We start from the raw sequence: 18,182 nt of genomic DNA, 5'->3' as shown, positions 1-18,182 counted from the left end.
GTTTGATTTATAAAGCTGACGTCATGCCTCGGAGGATGATGGGAGTTGGAGTCGGGACGGAGTCAGAGTACTTCCTGCTCCTACGAGGACGTCCAGGAAAATTTCCGTTGATACTAAAAAGTTTTTCTTTCACCTCGGAAAAGAACACCACCTCGGAGAGCCAAAAGTAAATACATATACAGAGTAAGTGTGTATTTTTTATAATTACACGAATGAGCTCACGAAGCGGTGAATATTTAGCTTATTTAACAAAGAAGCGGTGAAGTGAACAATCGCTATTGCCACATAAGCTAGTCTTGACAGGGATGTTACACGGTACTTGTCTTTAATTTAATAATTTCACCAGGTGTTGTTGTTAATAAATGTAACAATAAACGTATGTTATGAAAGGCAGACGTGTGTTTAAAAATGTGGATAGTGAAGTTTAGCAGTTGTTTTAAGGTACCTGCATCTGGCAGGGTGATTTCCCCACCCGGTTACCAAAATAGAGCTCAAGTTATAACAATACCAAGCACTGTCAGGAAGTTTGATCAAGTAAATTGAAGTTATTACAAAAAAAAATCATTGGTGAAATCATGAATTGCTGAGATTTTTTTTCATCTTCATTTAAAATCGGAGTTTTATATGCTTGTTTGTCTTTCTGTTACATTGTGACTTTGCTGTTATTCCAATGTGCTATTCGGTTTTGTTTAGTCAAATGTGCTTGTTTGAACAATTTACCACGCAGTAAAAAGTCTTTACCAGTAGAAATGTATTTATGTTTATGGGTGTCATGTAGCCAAAAGTTGAGTAAATGCTTAAAAAAAACAAAGACATTAAAATCTATATTAAAAGTGATGCAAGTGGATTAAATACGTCTGCTGCTGTTTAAGATGAACTCTTACACTGAATAGTGTCATTCTCTGCCCTAATATATATAGACGACTGCCTGAATAGGATTGTTCTGTTCTAAAGGTAATTTTGACCTAATTGAGTTACCATTTAGGAGTCACATGAACTAAACGATTTGGGTGTGACAATGCCTCAGTCTCAGAGGGAACATGTTATTGTGCACGCATTGAAATTGAAAAAACAGATAAGCTTTGAGAAAGTTTGTATTAGAATGACAATCCAAAAACATCCTTGGGCAATAAGAAGACTGTCAACATTTTATTTATATACATAAATATACATATATTTATGTATATATATTATTTATATACATAAATAAAATGTCAACATTTTATTTATATACATAAATAAAATGTTGGATACATAATTTATGTTAAGACCAACCATTAAACCATTTTGTACCTTGTTTACCTTCCATATTTATATAAACTTTTGTTTGTGTCTTCCTCAGATGTCTTTGATGGAACGTGGGAATGTCCGGCCAGTGACCGCTGTGGCCTGGGCCTCCAACTCTGGCACTTGCCCCAAAGATTTCACCCTTGTAAGAACAGAGCTAAATTATAGATATTTCATTTTCTCCAACTCCAACCGCAAAGTTTGCAGGAGAATTACAATAAAATCTCTTGTCCTTGTTGTAGGGTCACAATCACCTAGAGACTAGTTAGCAACTGCTTGGTGACCTCCAGTCTCTTGGGAAAAATTTGTTCCCTTATTGGGTGCAAGTAGTTGCTGGAAATTGCTAGCAGTTGGTGTGAAATCGATTGATAAGCCCCAGCAATACATGCAATCCGTTGATTGCATTCAAAATGCGTGAATCGGCTAGGATTACAAATCTGTTGCTGTCGATATACACAAAAATTCACTTGAACTACTTAAGTTTAGAGTCCAGCCAGAATCTTTTTGATTTTAAACAGAAATTCCTCCTGAAATAGTGATGTGGTTGCTGCAGATGATCACTGCCCTTGTTTTTCTATAGGAATATAACCAAAATACAAGCCACACAACTGCAATGTGTTCTAAAGAGACACATTGCAGTTGCGCTGAGTTGCACAGACTTGACTCAGATTGATTGTTTTACAAATTAGATGGGAGTTACTTCCAAACCTTCGCTAATCTGTCTGATTGCATTTAGTCCAAGTCAGATCACAATTGTACTGAAACAGGTTGCCTCCACCAGGTGACCTGTGCAAAGGTGTTGCACACTCAACTTCTGGGTAACCAGACGGTCGCTGGTCGCTGCAACAAAACAAGTCAGCGTGTTAATTATGAATTACAAGTGACTGTGACAACCACAAGTTTTTTGGTGACACATCCTATTTGGGGTGGCTCTAGTTTAGGAGACAGAGCAGCCCACCAACTAATCGGAAGTTTGGTAGTTTGATCCTCATCTGCTTCAGTCTGCATGCCAAATATCCTTGGGCAATATACTAATTCCAAGTTGCTCTCCGATGCATCCTTCAGAGTATGAATGTTAGATAGAAAGCACTTACATAGGAAAAGCATAGAAATAAGTGTCTGTATGAATGGGTGAATGAGGCGAGTTGTATAAAGCGCTTTGAGTAGAAAAGCACTATATAGGACCCAGTACATTTACCAGACCATTTTGACCCAATGATAGCCAGCAACCTCTACAACAAGAGGGCTCTTTGTGCTCCTTGAGTAGAAGAATACTTGTATTTTTTTCCTTGATAAATTAACTTTATAGTAAGTATAGTAAGTAATAGCCTGGGAAGCGGGATTTTCAGAAAGTAAGCTTAAGCAACTTAATATATATACAGTGGTCCCTCGTTTATTGCGGGAGTTGTGTTCTTAAAATTACCCACGATAAGTGAAATCCGCGAAGTAGGCAATTTTATTTTTTACAGTTATTATATATGTTTAAGGCCGCGAAAGGTGGACCGCGTTATAGCGAGGAACCATTGTATATTAAAACAGCCTGTTCATAACTTCCCTATGCACGCCACCATTTTATCAAACTTTGGCCACTATTGGCTTAAAAAAAACATGGCAGTAGCCATAAAAACAAGTCCACAAACAAGTGGGTGATGTCATAGTGCCAATTTCCATATTTTATATTCCGTCTAAGGTTCAAACATATCTGTGCTGATGGCCAGTATTTTGATCCCAAACGCGACTCTGAAGGAGAGCAGTTAAACAAATGTGCAATGATTCTTTTCTGTTGAATCCAAAATCCCAACTTTTAAACTGACTGACTCAAGCTGACTCAAATTTTCATGGTACTTGCTTATTTTGAAATAAATCAAATGTGTTTGTGATCCCACAGCTGTCTCACTGTATCTCCCCTTTTTCTACAGATCAGCCTCACAGAAGACGGAGCATCAGCAAATTTTACACGCACCTTTGGGATGAAGTCTGGATATTACCTCTGTTATAGCAAGGTGAACAGAAAATGCCAACTTATACATGTATTACCTTTATATTACCACAATACATCGTTTATTTTTCTAAATTTTCCATAAATGCAGGACTCAGCAGGTGGTATGGTAGTGTCTGACATCCGGATTCTTTCTGATAAGGACTCACTTCCTCATGGTTACTGCTTTATAGCCGAACATCTTGAACCAAGTGAGCACACACATTTATACTTATTTAGCAGAATGCATCATATTCATTCACTTCTGACCTACCGTGTGATTGTTTGTCCAGAGGCCACAGTTTCCAAGAAAAAACGTGTGTGCGTACGCATCGTCCCAGTGGGCAGTGTGGAAACAGCTGTGTTGGATATCAAGCTGACAGCCAAAAGCAAAATGATGTTGCAGCATTACACATTTCTGGGGTACATTCAGATACATGGACTTTTGTCTTGGGCCTGTTTTATCAAAGCATTTTCATGAACTTTTATGAATATTATGTTGCATATAATTTGCCATTACGTGCACTTTTTCTTTAGAGACATCCACGGCTATGTGCTGTGGTACAGAAAAGGTTACTTTTCTAAACCCACGCCTCAAGCCAAGCCCCGCAGTGTCAGCCTGGACATCCGCCAACTTTCCTTAGAGCAGCCGTCTCCTCCTCTACCCCTCAGACCTAGGTACAATGCATATGTATATTTAAAATGGAGACGTTATTATCAAAATGTCACATATGTCCCTTATTAGAAGTCTATATAGTTACAAATTTTAGCGATGTGACATTATTACAGCAAAATGTATTATCTTGTGGTCGACATCTTATTTGTTTATCTTATTTATTTCTGCAGCAACCCCCCTCCTCCTCAATTGCCACCCAGCAGACTTAGTAACAGACGCCACACTCTTCAAACAAAGGATGAGTTAGACAAACCTGCTGATGGAAGCATCCATGGAATTACAGGTACCCTGGGTCTCCCGTCACACAAAGGGATTCTTATTTACGCTTCTCATCACAGAGACCCACTCACCTAGGCTTACTCTTATTCTCTGCAGCTCTAGATGGAGTTCCTTTCAGCCTCCACCCAAAATTTGAAACCCAGGCAAATGAGACGGTATGTTTCAAGTTTTCAGTATTCAAGGGATGGATTCCAATGCCAAATACCACTGACTTTCCTTTGTGATCCCAGTTCTCTTATACAATTATCTTTGACTATTTTTGTCTTAGAACTCGGATTTGAATATTCCCATAAAGTCTCTCCAAGACATTGAAAATGAGGTAAGTTCTCATCTGATACTTTTTATTGGGTTTATAAATTGAGAATATTGCCACATTGTTTTTTTCTTATAATTTTTTCCCCCCAGTATAACTACACTTTTGCCGTGGAGGAAAATGCTGCCAATAGGATCAGACCATCAGTACAGATGGCAGGGATCCCGTCAACTCAGTGATGCTTGCACTTTGTCAAAGTTACAAAATAAAATGTTCTGTTATTCTGTTCTCTCCGGAGGGCATTTGCCAATCATGCTACAAGTAAAGGATAATCATCCCTCCAATTAGGTTTATATTTTCAGGCTTTAAAAGGTCAACTCTGGATAGCCCTATTTAAGTCTTGATCCAGATTTCCATTTTCAAGCGTTTAAAGTTTCTATCTGCCAAAGAGAAGGCCTATTTTAGCAAGGTCCTAAATGTGAGCACCTTTAACAGCATAACAGCTCCTTTCTGGCTAACCATGTTGTGAACATATGGCTTAAGTTCATTCTTTTCTTTTACATGATTTATTTCCAAATTTAGAAAACTTCTGTGCTGACATACAAAGGTGCACCTTCGTTTGCTCTGTTGTGTGGTGTCCAATAAAGTTTACCGTTAGATATTTTTGAAGAATTGTACTAAGTGGCCTTAGTGAATACATTTTCCTACAAATGATGACTCATTAGATACACTAATATATCTCAATATAGACCATGGTGCATTTCTTATATGAAGAATACTATCATTTTTTTATTATTTCAAAAAAATGTGTACATAAATATAAATATGTTATTTAAAGGTGAATATAGTAAATTGGGTCATTTTTGAAACACTTTCTCTGTATATTAGTTACTTAAAGATTTGTGGTAAAAAGGTCACTGTTTTTGTTTGTTTTTAAGACCAAATATTTCATCAGTGTATAATGTCGTTTTACTATCTCTTTAACATGTGCTACATGGGGAAAATAAAAACCTGAGAACAAAAAGCATGTGTGTTGGTTTAAATATTATAACTTAATAAAACTGTCCAGAGGCACATGTGACCGGTTAAGCTTCAAGACTTGTGAAAAGGCCTGCTGATAACATGCTGTTTTAGATGACATACTACGGTTTCATTACAGCAGCAATGAAGCTATTAGGAATTTATTATGTTGACAGTGGTGTGGTGGTTAGCACTGTTACCTCACAGCAAGAATGTCCTGAGTATGACTCCACCATCTGACCAGTGCCTTTCTGTGTGGCGTTTGCTGGTTCTCCCCGTGTTTGTGTGGGTTCCCTCCAGGTACTCTGGCTTCCTCCCACAATCCAAAGACATAATTAGTGGCGTTAGGTTAATTGATGATGATAAATTTCCCTTGGGTGTGAGTGTGGATGGTTGTCTTTCTCTGTGTGTTAGCCCTGCGATAGACTGGCAGCCCGTCCAGTCCGCCTCTTGCCCTATAACAGCTGTGATAGGCGCCAGCTGAAGAGAATGGATGAATGGTTATTTTCCACTTTTCATGTAAAGAAAACAAAGAACCAGATTTTCTGGTTGGGTGACTTTCCAGCTTAATACTGCCACCTGCTGTCCTAAACCGGAGTTTTTTATGCTGAGGAGCTTCCTTCTGTAATAAATCATTATCAGTCTGCATATAAGAATTTTATTCAGCTGTAATGTTTCCTTTTACTTTTCACATTGTGTCCTTTGTATTCATATGTAAGGTGACAAATTAAAAAATACATTTGGAGCAATTTTAAATAATTTTTAAAAACCGATGCAAAGGGAAAATATATATATATATATATATATATATATATATATATATATATATATATATATGCACATACGAGCTGCTCAGTCATGCCACAAAGTTCCTGGCATACAGTTTTTGTGCTGAAGTTAATGCCAGAGGCAGTTTGAAAGTTTGGCATTATTAAGACAGAGTGTTGGCAATTTTAATGCACTATGCAACCCAACAATCAGTGACTCTGTTCTTTAAAGTAACGTGGTCTACCACTTCATGGCTGAGTTGCTGTGGTTCCTCAACACTTCCACTTTGCATTAATACCATATACAGCTCACTGTGGAATATCTAGGACGGAAGAAATTTGACACACTCGCTTGTTACTACAGTTACTGTAGTAAACTTGAATGCACTGAGTGCTCTAGAAACACATTGTTTCACAAATATTTGTAAAGGCAGACTGTACAGAAGGTGCTTGATTTTAAACACTGGTGGCAATGACTTTTTTTGTCCAACACATTTTCATGTTGGTCCTTTGTTAACTTACAATGACAAAAATTATGGACGGTTTGTTCATAAGCTTGGTAATGTCATTTATTTACAATATTATTTACACTTTTATCACAATCAAGATGTCAGTATTTGATTTTTATGTGATACGGCTATTAGTACCAACACTGGACAGTCAGTCGCTGCACTTGGAAAAACAAGACGCGAACCGCTGCAGTTTAAATTTACCTTTAACCCTGCTGATTCCCGGGTTATAGTTTGGCGTAGTTCAAATTATATAGTCGGTATTTTGCTCACTGCTCGTAGATTTGCAGCACTGCCTGCCGTCAGATTCTTGCTGGTCTGTTTGTTCTGCTTTCCGGAAAACGAGCTCTGATTCCAACCAGCTGTTTCCCGCCTCACATAGATCAGCTGCACACACACACACACACACACTCGTAGTAGGCGGAGGCAAGAAGCCACACACACACACTGGAGGTAGCCCCATCAGCTGGGGAAAGCAACACAGCTTGAATTGTTATTTTTCTAACGTTTTTCTTCAGTCAAACCGAATTGAAAGCGGCTTTTTAGATGTAAGCTACTGGCGAGTACAGTGGAAATTCTGCGAGGGAGAACGAAAAACAACCGAACATCTATTTATTTTAACAAGGAGCGCAGGGGAGGGAGAAGAAAACAGCAAACACGGACTGAAGGTGGCTTTGAAAGCATGGAATATTTCATGATGCCGACAGAGAAGATACAGTCCTTACAACAGTTCAAGAAATCGGAGAAGGATGTTATTGGAGGTCTCTGCAGGTGCGCAAAAATCCTAACCATCCGTGTTGTTACCGGACTGCGTGAATAAATAACCTTTCGTGTAACGCGTGTATGTGTGTGCGCTGCAGTCTGCCTTCATGTAGCATGCTGTTAGCTTCGCTGCCATGTCTTGGCAGCAGGAGCGTGGTTGTGGAAATTAGCTGCCAGTGCTTGTGCCAGTTGATGTTGTTAGAGACGAGGGTATATGTAACATTTTACCCCCTTGTTTTTAAATATGCTGGCTGAATTGTTTGTAATAACTTATTATAAAGCATGTTTGTAACCGCCTGGCTCAGGAATATGTAAATCAGTGAGGTGAAATCGATACATTGCCGTCCAGAGCACGTGGTAGTTAACCCGCCGCTTTGCTGCTACACAACAAATCACGTTTGTAACGTCACCGTTGCCCCAAAAAACTGGCCATATTAACTAAATCGCTCGTGTGTCTCATCTATGTGTAGCTATGATTAAGTATGTGGTGTAAAATCGTGTTTCGGGGGTAAAAATGTGTGTTTAAATACTGATTCGCGGCGCAGTCGTCGTTGCGTCTTGTGCTAAAATTAGCTTAGCGTGGCTAACTAGTTAGCTCTCACTGCGCACTCCTTCCAGCCGTGTGAAATACACACAGGCGTCTCATAACTCGTATTTCCTGAGTCGCTTAGCTGAAATACATCGTTTGTTGTGTGGTGCGACAGTTAGAAGTGTTTATCGGTTAATGGTGGATCGATAACTTAAGTTCTAGCTCCATGCTAAATGGGGAAAGCATTGTTCTCTATGACGCCAGGGGGGCCTGCGGCTTCTGGCGAAGTGGAGTCACGTTTCACGACTGCTACCGTGCAGACGCGCCCCCCGGCGGCCGTGCCGGAGGCCCGCAGTTCCCGGCAGCGTCACCAGACAACAGCTGGTTTTATGTCTGAGCTACAAACCCCGGTGCGTTCAATTCTGTGGGAGAAATGCAGTGTTTCTTTCTGAGCCGACATAAACACCGCTATGATTTGTGTCAAACGTTAATATGAGGCTGAATGTGTAGAAACAAATCTCTATGAAACGCATGCTATCCATCAAATTACATGATTTGACAGATAATTGTTTTTGTTTAGATAAGTTTTTTTGGCTTTGATATTGATAGTTTTGGTTGTTAATCTTTTATTCTTTAATTAATCGTTCACTTTTTTGTAGCCAAAGAAAAGCCTTTGTGTGCTTAAACATTGCTATAGATATGGCACAGAATTTCCGCGAATAGTTTTTCCTACTATATATTTAACACCAAGGAAAGAAATGGCAGGCATAAAGACAGTTTTTATCTACAAATTAACGTTTTAGGATTTTTTTCCTTCCCAAAGATGTCTTCCTGGTGTCTAAATTTATAAAAGCGAAAGTAAATGATCCATAATTTGCATATTTCACTCTAGAACTAGAACCTCAGGATCTAATACAGTGTTTAAATTATGTATTAATCTAAGTAATAGAGAAAGTTTACTGATGATATGTTAATATCACACTTAAATGCTGTTAAGTTGCAAGCTTTACAATTTGATTGGCACATGTCTGCCTACTCTTTCATGTTTTGTTGGACAGACATGTTTACAACTATGTGAGCCGTGTGTTCTGTCTCACCTTTAGGCCTAGTAAAACATCACAAATCTGGTTCTTCAGGTTTGCTGCAGCAGTCTTTGACTTAAATTGTTCACTTATTTTTCCCTCTGAACAAATATGTCACAAGGTTTTGTTGCCATGATATTCATACTCATGCTCTACAAGTGCTTTAAGGGGCAACAAGTTCATCTCAGGGAAACTCAAAGACTGCCGTGCAGTTAGTAAATGCCCTGCAAAGTTCCAGGTAAAAGGTTTCAGATTGCAGCTAGTTACAGACTTTATTGTCCCATTGTGTCATTTTAACCCAGAATACAGATTTGCTCAGATCTAATCATAAACTTGATTGTGTTTGAGAGGGGAACTTACGCTTTCTCTGTGACTTCAGGACACAGTCATGATCATCTTCTTCCTTTGACCTCTCTCCTTCAGCCTGGCCAACATCCCCCTCAGTCCAGAGACTGCTCAGGACCAAGAGAGGCGAATTCGCAGGGAAATCGCTAATAGCAACGAGCGCCGGCGTATGCAGAGCATCAACGCAGGATTCCAGTCCCTGAAAACACTCCTGCCGCACACCGACGGGGAGAAACTCAGCAAGGTGTCTCAAACGTGCACACATTGACAGACACACACACACGTGCGCGCACACAGTGTTATTCAATGAACCAAATGCTGGCGCAGGAGGAATACAAAGTGACTCAGCACAAATGCACAAAGCAGGGAATAAAGTTAATTTGTGCCTGTTTTTGGACTTGCACGAATGTCACATGTCCAGGCTCTGCTCTAGAGTTCAGCTTTTGGTTTTGGTTTTCTCCCTTCCAGGCGGCCATCCTGCAGCAGACAGCAGACTATATCTTCACCTTGGAGCAGGAAAAGACGCAGCTTCTGGCACAGAACAATCAGCTCAAGCGCTTCATCCAGGTAACAGCATGTCCCCGTTTTTTACCATAAAACATTCTTAAGTCTGAAATTGGGTTGAATTAATGTCAGCGTCACATAGATGAGATACTGTGTTCACCAGAGCAGATACCGTTTTTAACCCTCAGACGTAAAAGGCTGATGTGTAATTGTCTTCCTGCCGGGCAGCATGGACACATAAGTCTGGTGAATGCCATAACTTGAGAACAAGGAAATGTAGTATTTTGAAAATGATAGCATAGGTGTAATTACTAAGAGGCTGAGGGGTAGCACTGGTGGTTGCCGTATTTTTGTAAGTAGTGAATACGTGTGTGTGTGTGTATGTGTATGTATGTATATGTATGTACACACACACAAATGGCCCAAATGCAACAAAAAAGGCTCAAAGGGACACACTGGGAATCTTTACAATATTGACATACAGCATATGAATGTTTTAGCTTTGCTTTAACTTGTTAATGGAAGTAGGCTGACAGCTAAACTATGTTAAATCTCGATATTTAGCTCAATATTTGATTGTACCCTCCACACACAGCCAAATTTTTCACCGACAAAAACAGCAGGTGGAAAAAAGTTAAGGGGAAAAGAAAAATGAGTGTCTCTGCAAGTGCAGTCACATAATGTTGTAATTTAAAGATTACCCCAGTGGTTGGAAATCTCCTCCCTTTGTTTGATGGATCAGTGGAGGTGACGCACACACAGTTGGTTGTAGGTGCCCGTGCACATCCAGTCACGTCTGTTGCAAACATGACTGTGTAGAGTTTCAGCATTAAACTATACTGAGGCAGAATCAGGTCCTCATCATTCTGATAAGTTAATGCATCAAAGGGGAAATGAGCTAAAAGTTGCTTTGACTGGAGAGCTGTTGACAATCACTTTGACCATCACTGATTGTGCAACACAGACTGGTAATTTTCTTCAAAGGTATTAGACGGTGGTGTAAGCAGACAGTGTGGTTACAACTTGTCCGCTTGAGAGAGAGAGAGAGAGAGATTTACATTTACCAGTATTAAGATGTTAAAAAATGTATAGCCTTGCTGAATCTTTATGAAGATCAGTTAGTATTAGGAAATGTATTAGATATAGAGATGGGAGGCAGTCATAATTGAGTCCTTCCACCAATTTCAGTTACTCAAGTCACTATTTGATGACTCCTAAAGTGAAGATTGGCAAATAAAGCAGGAAAAAAAAAGTTAACCTGCTTGAAAATGCTCAGTGCGAGGAAGCTAAACCAAGAGCTGACAAATAAAAACAAAACATTTCATTTTAAAAATACAGATGCACACTGACAACACAGAAATTCAGCTTTTTGAGTGTTTCAGAATCCCTTCATTTATTATGAGCAGCAAATTACAGCAATATCTGTGATTCTTACCTCTAGTCAGTTGTTAAGTCTTTCACCTTATACGCTTTTCATTACAGACAAATTTTAACTTCATGTTTAGCTTCATGCATTACACTTGTTGCCAAACTCGGTACATAGCTTGAATTTGTTCTTTGCGCATTTAAATGTAAGTTTACTGGAGTCATTTTTTACCTTCCCGTTGGTTCACCTGGCACACTGCCTGTTTGTTCAGGTCAACATAGGCACCATGTGTTGTTTTAAATGGAGAAGAAAATTACACCAATCATGTTGTTTCACATTTAACCGAATGTGGTTTCCATGTCATTACAGGAGTTAAGTGGCTCATCGCCTAAAAGGAGGCGAGCAGAGGAGAAGGATGAAGGGATTGGGTCTCCAGACATGATGGAGGAGGAGAAGGTTGAAGAGCTGAGGAGGGAGATGTTAGAGCTGCGGCAGCAACTGGATAAGGAGCGCTCGGCTCGCATGCAGCTGGAGGATCAGGTGAGGTTAAATCAGAATCAGAAAGACTGTTTATCCCCAAGGGGCAGGTTAAAGCAGGGGGTTGGAAGAGAAATATCCTTTTCCTTCCGTGTTACGCTAAATATTTAAAACACATTTCAGTTTCTTGCTGTCATTACAAATAAGAGAGAACGTTTGATTCAAAAGAAAAGGTACAAAAACAGGACCGTTGATTTACCCAGGTTATATAAATAAGTTCGTTTACACCTTTAGGCTACAAAATAGTCTCAACTACTGGTCATGATATCAAATACTAAAATACTCAGCTTGTGGGGCTGACAGATTTTCCAGTACTTGAGCCGGTTCCTCATAAGCTCGCATCCTGGATCGACCTGAAGAGCAGGTTGAGACAAAAGAAATGGGACAGGTGGAGAATACAAACAAGACCTTAATAAGTTGTTTAAGTGGAAGGTAAACATCAGAGGAATGCATGGCAGTTATGTGTCTTGGACACTTTTTTTTTTTTTTTTCTTCCCTTCACAGACAGTCATTATGTTTCCAGTGGAAACATTGTGTTGATATTACAGTGTTAAAACAAGGTTCCCCATTAGAGTATTTATTTGATAGAATGCTTGGATATATTTTGTTGCTCTTGAAATTGGGGGTCTATCTTTGGTTGATGTAATTGTGTGCATTGTGTAAGGTGCGCTCTCTGGACACTCAGCTGCACCCAGAGCGTCTGAAGGTGATCACCCAGCAGGTGGAAGAGGAGCATGCACTCATCCAGAGCCAGACGCTGCTACGGCTACACCAGATCCACGCTGTGGACAGACAAACACACAGTCCACAGGTTAGAAACAGACATGCTCAAAACATAATGTGTACCTGTGCTACTGTTTCTGAACTGGAAGAGGTAGAAGATGTTTGTATGTGATGGAAAACTCACTTTGATGTCTGTTTTATAAATATTTTGTGTGTTCCTCTAGGTGTTGGCTTCTCCCCCTGCCCCCACCCACCATCCCACGGTGATAGTCCCAGCTCCAACACTAACCCAGCACCCCCACCATCATGTCACAGTGGTCACCATGAGCCCGTCAGCCCACACCAGCACGGTGTCCACCTCTAGACAGAACCTGGACACCATTGTGCAGGTTTGAACTTTTTTTTTTTTTTCCACTTCAGAGGATCATTGCTGATTAGGCATTGACATTGCATTACTTCACATCACATTTTCACACTGCAGAACTTACTAGGCAGGTTTTGGGTGTCTGACACGTTCAATGTGTGTTCAGCGGCCCTGAAAAACGTCTGTGTGGTGCTCGATGTTAATTGGGTAGACTCAAAGGCAACCACAACCAGCATTTTCCTCGTGTTTTATAGCACTTCCTTCTAATGGCTCAAATAATGTTTCTGCAGTGGTCCTACAGACAGGTTTGAAGACTGTCACCAGGGGGCAGTGTCACAAACAACTGGTCTGTGGTAGGGATGGGTGCCGAAACACCCGGGATTACTGACCCTGAGGCAAAACTGTTAAAGACTGGTGTGTCAGTAAAATCCGACATTATTGTTATTTTACATTTTATCTGACCACCATCATTACTATTTGAGACATTAATCTGTCATGCATTTTGGCTATTTCCTGTCCAGAAGAGAATTCTCTGTCTCTGAGCTTAGATGTGAGGGGTGGTGTATATCTGCCTCACACATGCACACGCATACTCTGCTCTTTGTGCTCAGTGGCGCGGTTGCACATCACTAGAGTCCGCGCTGACAGCGATTGTTGTCCTGGAAAGGCAAAAACATGAAAACACTAAGCAAAAGTGCATCACATTCGGACAAAGTTTCCTCCTTTTTAGCTCATAGTTCATCTGCCACTGTCAAGTTATGTAAGACTAGCACCCTGGAACACGCACGCAATTGTCTAAGTTATCAGTTATCTTATCTAAAACATGAAAGTGGTTTAATGATTAAATGATCAAACGTAATTACTAGCAAGCTGATTGTTATGCATTCAGTCCAAGGTCGTCAAAACATCATCTGAACCGTTGCTTTCAATTCCCAATCCCGAATCCCCAAATTTAGTTTCAGATCACTCAGTGATTTGGAGGCTGCACTCAAACTAATGTCACAGCACAATAACTTGTCTTAAAAAGCCCTCAACATCTGTTCAGTGCAGAGGTTTGAAATTTTACATATTGGATACAGTGTACATGGACTTACTTTACAGTGTATTGTTTAATTATTATTAATTCATTATATTTTGATATGACAAAATGACAAAATCATATATGATCTGATAGGAGTTATGTTAAAGTACCGGTTCAATAGCATTACCATAAGAGTAGTAATGCTGTTACAGTGGTGTCAGTCCTTAGTCTGTGGGCTGCTTTTGCTTGTTCCTGGTCCTTGCCAGCTGTGGCAGAGATAATACAAAGAGCTGAAGTGAAACTGACTGTTTTAAAACAATGAAAAGTATCCGCTGCAGTCACCATCTGTGCCTCACATGCTCTATTTTATCATCTTTTGACATCCTGTTTGGAGGGAACTTGGCCATCGCTCCATTCCTTGTTCCAGCCCACTTCCCAACCAGTCAGCATACACATACTGTCATGCTTGTCGAGCTACATGCTGTTGCGTCATTGGAGGACTGCATGCAACCACATTTGTGCTGGTTGCATACCCCTCTCCAAAGCCAAAAACCTACAAAAATGAACACGTGTTACCATAAAACAAGCATTAGCCTGATTGCCAATGTTGGGTTAAGTGAAGCCAGATAATAGAAAGAGAGCCTGGGTTTGCTGAACTTGATTCGTAGTGCACGACCCAGGTCTCTATGCTTTTCTGCATGTTAAAACAAAATGTTCAAGCAGACTAATTAGCCTGATCTTCATGGGTCTTTACTGCAATGGAGCGGAAAAAACTTCTGTGTGCTTTGTATGGAAAGCTGCTTTTGATTGTTAGTCTGGTTATTGACTTATATTTAAAGTATACCTTCTTCCCTTTCCAGGCCATCCAGCATATCGAACGCACTCAGGAGAGGAGAGCCAGCGCTGAGGAGGAGCAGAGAAGAGCTGTCATTGTAAGCCCCGCCCATGTCGCCATGGACACCGCCTGCTCTGACACAGACACTGACACAGAGGGGGAGGACAGTTCAATGAATTGATCCATCCCATGAACTCTCTCTCTCTCTTTTGCTCTCCCTCACACACACACACACACACACACACACACACACACACATAAATACCTTTTCACTGTAAGATTCCCTCCAGGAGGTTGACTGCTTTTTGACAAAAAAAAAAAAAGGAGAAAAAAAAAAGTCGTCTTTGGCATTATCCAAACTCCTAAAATCCAATGGTTAAGCTCTGTGTCAGTCTTGTACTGTAAAATCTCTTAATATTGAAAACATAGGATGGTCAGCTTGCAGAGGAGACACTGTGGGATCTCTCGAGGCTGTCTTTCAATGGCAGAGCCGGTCTGTGACTATTTTGAAACTTGAGGGTCTTCTCGTGTAAAAAAAGCTATCAGCATCAGTCCGCCCTTCATTTTGTGTTTACGTGTCGCAGTAATCCATCGTCACTGGCACACCGGCAGTATTACTTGTGCTTCAAACTGATGGGAGTCAGTGTAATGGAGAGCTGAATGTATGATCGCAATAACCGAGCAGCTCTCAATTCTGAAACTCAAACTACAGCTGAAGCAGTTTCAAAATGTCAGAATTTGGAATTAAATTCACCTAATTACAAGTTTAATTTGAAGATACTCACTTAAAGAAATTGTCTGATTTTACTTGAAAGAAAAAATGCTTTTGATGTCGAAATAAGCCCTTAAAATAAGCTCTTGATCAATTTACTTTGGTCGTCTTTTTGGTTATGTTTTTGTTAACTTTATGTCAGCGTTACTGAATACGGAAGGTGAACAATTTCTTAAATTGAATTTAACAAATTGGAGGTTTATCAGGTTTTTACAGGGAACCGGGGTCCCTGAGGGGATTTTTTTTATTTTTTTTTTAAATAAAGTTCTGATTTCAGTTTTGAACCAGCCGCCATCAAATGTTGGTTTATCGCTCGAAAATATTAACCAACATTAATGTCTGGTGTTAATTTATGATCACTCCCAGACAATTTGACTGAATCAGATATTTTTTTCGTTTTTTTAATTGTAAATGAAAATATGTGAAGTTTAGCTGATGCGATTTGGATGATTCATATGCTTGCACTGCATGCAGGCTTCTGGTGTTGCTCCAAAGACTATCTAAGTCTCTTTTAGTCCTGGTTTATTAATTTCAGTGACTATGCACTAACGTTTTTTGGTATTTATGCAATTCCATCTTCATTACATTTGTTGGTGTCATTTCTACATGAGGTGAAGATCTCTATGCACCGTCAATAGGTGTTTACGCGCCTACAGTATATGTATGAAACTTGATGAGCTTGTGTCAAAGAATGTAGTCTCTACTTGCAAGGTGCTCTTTTAATAACCCTGGTGCTCTGCTGATGAGCAGTGAGCTGAGGCCAAAACCCTTCATGTAACCGTTAATCACATTTCCTACAGATCCAGTTTTGTTTTAGTTTTTTTTAATATTTGTCATTTACACACTTTGAACATGCTCAGAGTGTAGAGCAGGGATGGGTTTTCAGGGTGCTCACACGCAGAAATAACTGGGAGGGAAAACTCTTAATCAAGGCAATTCATGATGAGCAGCTTTAGGTGGGGAAAACTGAGCATATAATCAGGTCATTGTCAGTTTTCTGGGCATCAACATTTGCCACAAAAAGTTCAAAAACACTGTTTGGTAAAATGTAAAATTGACACGACACCCAGCTACAAGCCCTCCATTTGTCTGTCTCAAAAATGCACCAAGTCTGTCCACCTCATGTTACTTTGTTCATATTTCTTGGGAATTTGACTGGAAACCCCTGCTACGAGCCTCTCTCCTGTCATACTCAATTTGATACGCTGACTTGATGCTGTAAACATTCCCTTTTTTGGATTTGTATCTGTCTTTTGATCTCTTGTATGTTCTGTTGCCAACTGAATGCATATTACTAATCGGCATTTTCTCTCGTCTGAAGTAATCTTTTGTTATGACATTTTGTTTATTTCTTGTGGGTTCTTTTTTTTTTTTTTTTTTTTTCCCTTTTCATGAACACATGACTGATGCGTTCAGTGACACTGTCTTGTGTAGGATGTGTGGACACTAGTCACTCCCAGGCATCAGGTTAGGCTAGACTAGCATTTTCATGCCAAACGTGGGGTATTTTTCATATTTTGTTTGTGAAACTTTGTTAAAGGGTTTGGTGTTGCTCTGACACATGACAACAGCCTGATTTTAATCTGGGCTGTTGTTGGTCAGAGAAACTCTTACACCCAAATGTTTCTGTACATTGTGTTGCAGCACTGCTGTCTTTTGGTGGAATTTGACATATTTGATATGAAGCACTTGCTGTTCTTTAATGCCTGAATCAGCTTTCAGGAAGGGTTGTTTTGGGTTTTTTTTTTCTCCCCATACGCTCTTTGCCGTGACGCAGTTTAAAATCTTTCATTTGTCTTGCTTTTCATTTTTTCAGTGACAAGCCTTTTATATTGTGATTTTAAGTTTTGGTTTTTGTTCTGCATCAGTCCAGGTCGATGAGAAGCTGTTATATTTTGTTTATAAAAAAAGAAAAACCTTGGGTAAACAGGCCTTTGTAAAGATGAAAAAATAAAAATTTGTACTTTTTTATTACACTCCCACTGTTTGGTTGCTTTTATTCATACATACGACCATTTCTGGCCACCAGGTGGTGATAATGAGTGACTATTACTGCTGTGATAGAAGATGTGGCACATACACATGTGCACTGCAACAACTTGTAAAAATGATAAAATATTGTAGTGTACTATTTGTTTTGACAGATTAAAATGCAGTCCACTACGTATTTGTAGTATGACAGTAGTATTTGAACACGAGTCATTCTATTAAAATAACTTTATAGCACCAAGATGTACAAGAGCTTTGTCAAACAAGCAAAAGCAAGCCTGACATTAAGGACAAAACAAGATAAAGTTAAAATAAATTATGCTAAAATACAAACAAGGAAAAACAGAACACCTAAAAGCAAGTCTATATATATTTTTCCTTTTATTGTCTATTTGAAGGAAGTCAGTGAATCTGCATGGTTTTTCTCAGTGTTTAAGTTCAAATGAATTCTATTAATTTTGACACAACTTTTAGGGGTTGGTTATTAGTGGCAGATGGGCTCGTCTGAGTATTTCAGAATTCTGAAATTTTGCCACACAACCATCTGCAGGGTTTACAGAGGATAGTTTGACAAAGAGGACAAA

At 39.6% G+C, this 18,182-nt stretch overlaps 2 protein-coding genes across 2 annotated transcripts; both read left to right on the top strand.

Annotated features, from left to right (window-relative positions):
- The first annotated feature begins 45 nt into the window (after nt 1–45).
- On the top strand, nt 46–5,497 carry mvb12a (multivesicular body subunit 12A). The gene is made up of 10 exons (XM_031727406.2): nt 46–183; nt 1,343–1,432; nt 3,207–3,290; nt 3,378–3,477; nt 3,559–3,688; nt 3,803–3,943; nt 4,112–4,224; nt 4,317–4,375; nt 4,489–4,539; nt 4,626–5,497. Exons 2-10 carry the CDS (start codon nt 1,343–1,345, stop codon nt 4,710–4,712), a joined length of 855 nt encoding a protein of 284 aa, XP_031583266.1. The 5' UTR covers nt 46–183; the 3' UTR covers nt 4,713–5,497.
- Nucleotides 5,498–7,169: 1,672 nt separating this feature from the next.
- Nucleotides 7,170–17,588, top strand: LOC116310611 (transcription factor AP-4-like). Its single transcript, XM_031727477.2, has 7 exons — nt 7,170–7,540; nt 9,566–9,731; nt 9,956–10,054; nt 11,727–11,897; nt 12,559–12,705; nt 12,842–13,006; nt 14,863–17,588. The coding sequence occupies exons 1-7, from the start codon at nt 7,452–7,454 to the stop codon at nt 15,016–15,018; spliced, it is 993 nt and encodes a 330-aa protein (XP_031583337.1). The 5' UTR covers nt 7,170–7,451; the 3' UTR covers nt 15,019–17,588.
- The last annotated feature ends 594 nt before the right edge of the window (nt 17,589–18,182 follow it).

This window comes from Oreochromis aureus, linkage group 6 (assembly GCF_013358895.1).
Source record: "Oreochromis aureus strain Israel breed Guangdong linkage group 6, ZZ_aureus, whole genome shotgun sequence".
In the NCBI taxonomy this organism is placed as follows: domain Eukaryota; kingdom Metazoa; phylum Chordata; class Actinopteri; order Cichliformes; family Cichlidae; genus Oreochromis; species Oreochromis aureus.
Note: the sequence above shows the minus strand (reverse complement) of the source record. Positions and strands in the feature narration are given on the sequence as shown.